This window comes from Helicoverpa zea, chromosome 4 (genome assembly GCF_022581195.2).
Source record: "Helicoverpa zea isolate HzStark_Cry1AcR chromosome 4, ilHelZeax1.1, whole genome shotgun sequence".
Classification (NCBI taxonomy): Eukaryota; Metazoa; Arthropoda; class Insecta; order Lepidoptera; family Noctuidae; genus Helicoverpa; species Helicoverpa zea.
The window spans coordinates 863,991-872,791 of NC_061455.1; the positions used below are offsets into that span (position 1 = coordinate 863,991).

Genomic DNA, 8,801 nt, shown 5'->3' on the forward strand with positions numbered 1-8,801 from the left:
TCGTGCACTATAATATGTCCTGCGCAGCTGGCTGATCTCCTAAAATGAGAACAGCCGGCAGCCGCCGTGGCTGAAATCGGCCGAAATAACTAAACTGTGTGCGATACAAAATTTCCTATTCCGACGTGCGTCATCATGGTTACGGCCATACGTGGGTCATACTTTTTAGATCACTCTGTAAGTTAATTGAAATTTTATTGGGAATGCTCTGTCATTGGTTACGATTGCAGTTTTTATAGATGTTAGGAATTACTAAAGATTCAGGATATCAAAAAACAACCATACACATAAATACTGTTATTTACCAAAAACGAGTTCGATAAAAAACAAAACACGTTCGTTTTTTTTTAATTAATAAAAAAATATTCTACATATTTACAAGAGGGCACTGAGATTTCTTAACCTAGTAGGATCCGAAAACGATGTCGTGTAGGGCTGGAGCTCCATTCTTCGGTAGGGCGTATTCCTTCAAGAGTTCATCGAGCATGGAGTAGGGTTGAGCATGCTTTTGAGCTGGCCTAGGGGCAGAGAAACTAGGGCCTGAGAAGTCCTGCTGCCTATTGAAAGATGGTCCAGAGTTATCCTGGTTGTAGTCCTGGAATTGGGGCACGGGCCTGAAGTCCTGCTTCGGGCTTTGGTATTGTCTCCTCTGGGGCGGTTCGGGGTTGAAGAAGTTGTCTTCTGCGGGCACTGGGGCGGCACCGGCGAAGAATGCGGGCTGGAGGAGATGAAACATGATTATACACCTCTGATGATACTTGATTATACACTTCTATTGATACTTTAATTTAGGTATGAAAATTTTCTTAATAAAGAATCTATTGATTTTTCTTGAAACTAACCTCAATTTATTTATTTATTGACACACCAACGACTTATTCACTAACACATTGCATTAGGTATTAAGTTATATTAAATGTGGATTCCAAATTTTTATTATTTTAGTGTTTTTTTATTATTATTTTGTAATAAAAGGTGATATGATCAAAGACATCTTCTAAAGTCATTATACATTATTCTACAAGCTGAACTCTATGTGTTATTGGGGTAATTTCGGACAGTCAGCAATTAGCATTTTCTTTTTAGTGTCAATCATATTACAGCTGATCTCATTACAGCATCTTTGACTTGAATTCAATAAAGTTCTAGTAAGTAGCGCTATTCTAAGGAATTAACTATCATGATCCTTACCTTAGGAGGAGTAGGCCCCTGACTTTGAGGAGCAGGCCTGTACGGCGCTTGAGTAGGAGCGGGCACTCCAAACTGCTGTTGACTATGCTGTACCGGCGCACGGTATTGCGGGGAAGGCTGGGGCCTATACTGGGGCTGTGGGGCCGGCTGGGGTCTGTACTGGGGCTGTGGGGCGGGACGGGGTGCGGGGCGAGGGGCGGGGCGGGGTGGCGGAGGTGGGGCGGGCTCGTCGTTGTAGTCGTAGTCTATGGATTGAGCGGGAGCTGGCTGGTATTGGTTGCGGCGTGACTGGAAGTAAGTATTAATTGGTTATAAGTAATGTATGTACATAGCTTTAAATATCTTTTATGTCGAAAAATACACTACAAGAATGACTTATTTACATTACTACCTCTAAGCTGATAAGACTAAGGTATCAGGCTTGAAGCGTGTGTCAGCCTACTTTTAGGTTCTAAAGAATACTTTTTACTCGTAAATATTAGCACATAAAACAAGGAATGTTCCAAATATTTTAAGTTAACTGGCATTGAAGAAAAACCCTTATTTCCACATCAACATTCAAAGGAAATTTTATTTTATTTATTCTTTATTGCACACTTAACAATAAATATATAAAAAGAATACAGACAGTTTATATACAATGGCAAGCTTAACCCAGAATTTTATTTATCTGAAGTACTTTACACGACAAAACTACTAAACCGATATAAATAAGAAGTATATAGTTCCCTCTGGACACTGGCAAAACCAGGAAACAGCTAGGCTTCTACTATTCTTATCTAAAGTTAAGACCAAAACCCAGTCCTACCTGTGACTGCTTGCCAGGCCTCTGTTCTTCGTCCCGTCTGGTCTCGTCCACCAGCGTGGGCGGCGCCACCGTGATGCCCTCACCTGCTGGCTGGAAACCATACTTGTTGGCTCCGTACTCTATCACACGGACCTAGAAATATTGTGTATGAATTTTAGGGGTCAATATTATGTTTACTAAGAAAATTATTGATAAATATTGTAGTAAGAGAAGTCAAGAAAACAAAAACAGCAATTCCTATTAACGGTAAATGCCCTAACTACATATATATTAGATAAGCATAAAGTGATGACGGAATGTATAATGTTTTCTGAAAAGTCCTTATAATACTCCAGTGTTTCCTTGAGAATAACTGCGACCAGAGTTAAAATAATACATAGAGTTATAATACATTGATTCATCATATTTATTTATTATACCTCCTACGGTTTTTTGAAGGCAACAGTACCTACCTGGTGCTTCGTTTCCTGCTGTTTTTAACAACCGTCAATGTGCCTACATAAAATCAGACGTTTGGTATTTGATTCTATTGCTTTGTTACATTTGACAGGGACTTCTAACAATCATTTATTTTTGTAATCTACATGCTCTCTTTTTTACCTGTCGGACAAACATCTAGTGGTATGCTATGGCTCACCTTGCCAGTATCATCTTTGTATCCGTATTTGCCCTTGACCTCTCCAGCAGGCGACTTGGTCTCGATCTTGAACGATCCGTCGGCGGCTTCGTATCCGTACGTGTATGAACCATCCTCGTTATGCCTATAATGTATAGCGTAAGAGATTAGGAGGAGTTTTAAGTGTATTGCGTATCTTCTTCTTTCTCCTGCCCTGTTCCCAAATATTACTTGGGGTCGGCGCAATATGTCATTTTCTTCCATTTTCCCCTGTCACTCGTCATACTGACACTCACTCCCTTCCTATTCATATCATCTTTCAGGCAATCCATCCATCTTTTCTTAGGTCTTCCTCTTCCTCTCCATCCATCTACATTCATACTTAGCACACACTTTGTTGCATGCGTATCATCCCTCCTCATTACATGTCCATACCACGACAATCTTCTACTTCTCATCTTTTCTGTAACTGGCGCTACTTTCAGACTTCCTCTAATGTAATCATTCCTCACTTTATCCATTCTTGTAACACCACACATCCATCTCAGCATTCTCATTTCTGTTACATGCACTCTCTTCTCGTCCGTCTTTTTCAATGCCCAACACTCCGATCCATACAGGACGACAGGTCTAATGACGGATTTGTAAATTTTGCCCTTCAGTTTGAGGGGCATCCGCGGGTCACAAATAGCGCTAGTTACCTGTCGCCACTTCATCCATCCAGTATTGATCCGATGCGTAACGTCCCTGTCCACCTCACCGTCACTTTGGACGAGTGAACCAAGGTACCGGAAGTCGGAGCAAACTGGTAGGGGCATGCCGGCTAGGGTTATGGTCATGGGTCCCGAAATACCGCCAAAATCACAATGAAGGTATTCGGTTTTACTCCTGCTCACCTTTAAACCCACTGTCTCCAGTCTCAGCCGCCATGCCTCCAGTCTACTCTGGACCTCTGGCCCACTCTCCCCCACCAGAACAATGTCATCGGCGAAAAGCATACACCAGGGTGCCTCCTCCCGTATATCTGCCGTAAGCGCGTCCATTACAAGCAGGAAGAGATACGGGCTGAGGGCCGACCCCTGATGTAAGCCAACACCTACACTGAAGCTGGTGGTAGTGCCCGCTGCGGACCGGACTTCTGTACGGCATCTGCCGTACATCGCTCGGATCAACTGCACATACTTCCCTGGTATACCTTTCTCCTCAAGGGCCCACCACAAAACCTCACGAGGCACCCGGTCATATGCCTTCTCGAGGTCAACGAACACCATATGCAAGTTTTTGTGTGCACCCCTGTACTTTTCGCACAATTGGCGAATACAGAATATAGCGTCCGTTGTACTCCGACCAGGCATAAAACCGAATTGATTTCGTGCGATATCACTCTCTTCTCTCAGCCTCCTTTCAATAACTTTCTCCCACACTTTCATACTATGTGACATTAGCTTTATTCCTCTATAGTTGTTGCAATTCAACACATCACCCTTGTTCTTAAAAATGGGCACCAGGAAACTATTGCACCACTCGTCTGGTATAGTTTCCTCTTGCAACAACTTATTGAAGAATAAAGCCAGCCATTTCCATCCATCCATCTTTAATAATTTCCACACTTCCACTGGTATTCCATCTGGCCCTATCGCTTTTCCATTTTTCATTCCATTCACTGCTAATCTGACCTCATCCTCACATACATTTCTTACAAGGCCCTCGTTCACCGCTTTATGATGGAGCACACCGCTCCACTCATTTTCTTCATTCATCAGTCTTTCAAAATATTCCTTCCACCTACCTTTAATCTCCACATCATTCGAAAGGACCGTTCCGTCTCCATTCTTTACACACCTTATCTGGCATACATCTCTTGTCATTTTCTCCCTAGATTTAACCAATCGGTAAAAGTCATTTTGACCAGCTGGGCTATCTAGGGAGTCATACATCCTCTCGTGCGCTTTTGCCCTTGAAACAGCCACAATCTTCTTTGCTTTCTTCTTACATTCATCATATTCAGCCTTTTTTCGTGCTTTTTCACTATCATCATTGTCTTCCGTCCGCTGCCATTCCTTGAATTTCATCTTCTTTTCCTTTAATACACTCTGCACTTCTTCCACCCACCACCAAGTTTCCTTCTCTATCACTCCATTCCCTTTTGATTCTCCTAGAATGCTTCTTGCCGCTTTCCTTATACACGTCGCCATTCCACTCCAGCATTCATTCACATTCTTTTCATTCATTTCTCCCATTTCAATCATCTTATCAACCACTACTTTTCTAAATTCCCGGGCCAACTCAGCCTTCCCCAACAGATGCCATTTGATTTTGGGGGGCCGTCTCTCTTTGGCTAGTGTATTGCGTATACACTGACAGTATTACATACAGAAGATTCAAAAATCAAGGAGTAAAATTATTAGTATTTCTGGTAGGTTGGGTTTATTTTAAGTTTGTCCTACTCCGCGGTTTCAGCTACGTTGTATACTATATACTTGTGTCTGTACCGGAATATAAAGTAGCTTATGTCCTTTGTCAGGGTGAGGTCCTATATGTGTGAGACTTAAATAAAATTGGTTCAGTAGTTTTGGTGAGTTACTATCACATTATTATATTAGTAAGTTCCCTAAGCACATGTATCTAGTATTTTGGTTTGGAAAGAGCTTTAATGCCGCATTCCCGAGTAAATGAAGAACCTGATTTTATTTATTCTTCTTGATATTCATCAGGTTCATCCATATGTTAATGAAAGCATACCTATTTAAAAGTTTGTATCCACGATAAATACCAGCCAAATAGCATTATGAGTTCTCGAAGTACAATATAACAAATAACTGGCTTACAAACCAGTTACGTTTAGGTATTTTAGAACTACGCCTTGCTTAATTCTCTATATCTAGGTTTACTATAGTCAAGGTTGTAGGCGTTAGATCTGGCGAAATGTACTCCATTTATTGTAGACAACAGTGGTGTAGCGAGCCTCGAATACCTTGTTGAATTATGCTGCAGAAATATTTTAAGAAGACTTACAAGGGAAATTGGTATGCCGAACTTATGTTGGCAAGATTCAGATGTCCTTAAAAAGTGTACTTACATAAGATAATTCATGTAAAATGTTAATTAAATATCTAGTAACTAGAAAAACACACATTCACACGGGAAAAGCAAAACCCTTCTTAGCAGTTGGTGAAGTCAAAGGATGTAAAACTCATCGCTAGTGAAAGAGAGAGTAAATAGAGGATTAGTGTAATGAAATGAATTAATGGTGAGAAAATTATCTTTGAATTTAAACATTTCTTTAGTATATACATACAGGGAAAACCGTCGCTTTTATGTCACTACTTCATTACTGTTGTCTCGAAAGGGCTTCAGCGTATTGGTTTTGGCCCCACGATCGCCTCTTAAAATCTGATGCCCATTTTCACCAACAAATACCTAAATTTAGGGATCCCCTAAGAGCATTTACGGAACACTTAATAAGAATTTCGTTTTCACCAAAGTTTAGGTGTCCCTTATCCATAGTTATTTATGTCAAAATTGGGAGAGCCCTTATTCTAAGTGGCACTTAGATTAAGAGATTGTTGGTGAAAACGTGCACGACCTGGTCTGGTAGAAACGATATTGTCAGATTAATGTTAGGCTACTTAAACAGAAGAAACCCAACACTAATTTAGAGTTATAAACAATAAGATGAAGACAATGAAAGGACAATTAATTTGACCAACATTACCAAGGCGTGGTGTCGTGTAAAATATCCATGATTAGATTGAGATGATGGAAAAACGACGTTCTTATTGGTTGCTCAGTTGTCGTTGCATTTGCACTCACTTTACTGTGTTGTGAAGGAATACAACTTTATATTAAACTGACGATCCTCGTACTAAGAGTTATTTTTCCTTTCTACTTCTGTTCTTGTAATGAGATGCTGTATGCTATAGGCTAGCTATGTTTAGACCTTGATAATTTGATTATGTTACTGTTACAGCCTTTTTTTATCGTCCCACTGCTGGGCATAGCCTCCTCTCACATGGAGAAGGGTTGAGCATTAATCACCACGCTTGCTCAATGCGGGTTGGTGATTTCAGACTTTGCAGTCCAGGTTTCCTCAAGATGTTTTCCTTCACCTTTTATTTTATCAGCCATTGGTGTCTAAGATATACTTAGAAAGTACATACAAACATAGAAAAGTTGCATTGGTACTTGTCTGACCTGGAATCGAACCCGCACCCTCATACTCGAGACGTTGGTTCTTTACCCACCAGGCCACCACGATAATTTAATTATGTATTTGTGCCATAAATTTTTTATTTACATCCATACTTTTGATAAAATCTTCTTGCTATGAACCAAGTGTTGGACAGATTTTTTAATAAAATATTTGTCAGCATCATCATGAACAGTGTTTAACTTGGAGAAAATTTCTACCTGACCTCCTTAACCCAGTCACCAGGTTTTCTTATAAGGACATCGGTAATTACCTGTTAATCTGCTTGAGGATAGGCACGGGAGTCGAAGCCGGCGCCTTAGGCTCGGACGCGATGTACCGCGGCGCGCGCTCGTCTTGGTACTGCGCGTGCGCACACGCCACCAGAGCTAGCACCGCCTGTAGATGTAGAAGATATTTTTTAGATAATATTGGATCCAGGATAGTTCGAAAGGCCCTGGCACATAATATTAAGGAGGAAAAGGGTGGTGGTTACACTTCCTCACGCTGCACCCACATCAGGAGAGGACATTTGATGATGTCCCAAACGAAAAGTGTTCAATATAAGTCAGTGCGAAAGTAATGCAGTTTTCACGACAGCGAAAGTTTCATTATGACAACGGAGTTTTTAATCATGTCTCCATTACATAGATTTTCATCAATTTCCAAAAATAAACATTTTTGTGTTTGAAAAGGTACAGCGAAAAAGAATTATACCTAGGTACTTGTAGGCCTTTTGTGACCATTATTACAAATTAAATTAACCAGACGGTTTTCACCTTTTATTTTTGCAACAATTGCATTATACGTAGGTAACAGGCATTTCATTAGGTAAAAGCTACGTTGTGACGTATAGCCTACTATTACCCAAATACCCAACGAAAAAAACTTAAAAAAGCAGACAATATTAGCAACAAAATTCATCAATTAATCACTCAAAAATATCGAAACGCAATTGAAACTACATTGTAATTTGGCAACATAATGCTGCCACGCTTTGAAATGTATCAATTAAAATACTAGCGCAATTACTTCGTTGAGAAATGTAGATCCTTGACATAGCATTTTGTTACTTATATATTAGGTATAGTCATGTGTCATGTTGGGGTAATTTTGTTGATTTTTGACGTAATTTATAAGCGGAAGCGGGTTGGATAATATCTAGATTGCCTTGAGCATATTTTTTGTTACAGCTTGCACTAAATTTTAACCGAGATGGCTACTTAAGGATATATTGGAGGAGGACGCAAAAGATATATGTATGGATTCTCACGTAGTCTAGAGATACGCAGATTTTGCATAGATATTTTTGTGTGCGCCATTTAATTAAAATACCAGATTGACTTCACCCATAATGCATTCTAAAATGGTTACTAAAGAATTACTGAGCATGAAAATCTAAGAAATATTGCATATTATAAATACGAAAGTAGTCTCGTCTGTTTGTCGCGCTTTCAAGGAAATAATTACTGAAATTACAATTAAATAATACTGAAATGTAAGCACATATGCTTCTTTTTGTCCGGCTGTAGGAAGTAGTTAATTGACCACAGAAAATATATAGCCAATTATTACCCTTAATACCCTTACATAAACGTTACCCGCACACTCCACTACCTCGCACCACAAAGCCAATGACGAAAGTTCACGCATTGGTGCATTTACGTGTCAAACATAACAGCCTGTCACAATTCTGATCTTAGGTCTAACTGTACTACATTAGCTAGAACCTATGTTAGTACTATTGTTGCTTCATCGTTGCGAAATGCTGTTTTGTGATTTATTGTAGGCAGTCATGCAGTTTTGTGTGATTGGTACTTTTTGGTCAGTAAAATAGAATAATAACTGCTTATCCAGGGATTTTTTTAGAGGAATATTGATACTAACTTTAAATTCATTATTGAAAGGGCTTGAAATGATTTAGCTATACGAGCACAATTAATCAACATTTCATTTTGTTGTTCAGTTGCGATAAGCCATAGCAAATCTTATTTATT

At 39.7% G+C, this 8,801-nt stretch overlaps 1 protein-coding gene across 1 annotated transcript; it reads right to left on the minus strand.

The window, feature by feature from the left end:
- Nucleotides 1-292: 292 nt before the first annotated feature.
- Nucleotides 293-7,550, minus strand: LOC124629619 (DNA translocase FtsK-like). Its single transcript, XM_047163107.1, has 6 exons — nt 7,530-7,550; nt 7,079-7,203; nt 2,637-2,760; nt 2,000-2,131; nt 1,192-1,479; nt 293-718 (listed from the first exon to the last, which is right to left on the minus strand). Exons 1-6 carry the CDS (start codon nt 7,548-7,550, stop codon nt 404-406), a joined length of 1,005 nt encoding a protein of 334 aa, XP_047019063.1. The 3' UTR covers nt 293-403.
- Between the last annotated feature and the right edge of the window lie 1,251 nt (nt 7,551-8,801).

What these genes read in the sequence shown, in the direction of transcription:
- LOC124629619 (XM_047163107.1), bottom strand. Translation starts at nt 7,550, where the DNA reads ATGGTCACAAAAGGCCTACAA. An exon ending in ATCCTCAAGCAGATTAACAG is followed by an intron (nt 2,761 to 7,078) that starts GTAATTACCGAT and finishes TATACATTATAG; the next exon opens with GCATAACGAGGATGGTTCAT. An exon ending in AGGGGCCTACTCCTCCTAAG is followed by an intron (nt 719 to 1,191) that starts GTAAGGATCATG and finishes CATCTCCTCCAG; the next exon opens with CCCGCATTCTTCGCCGGTGC.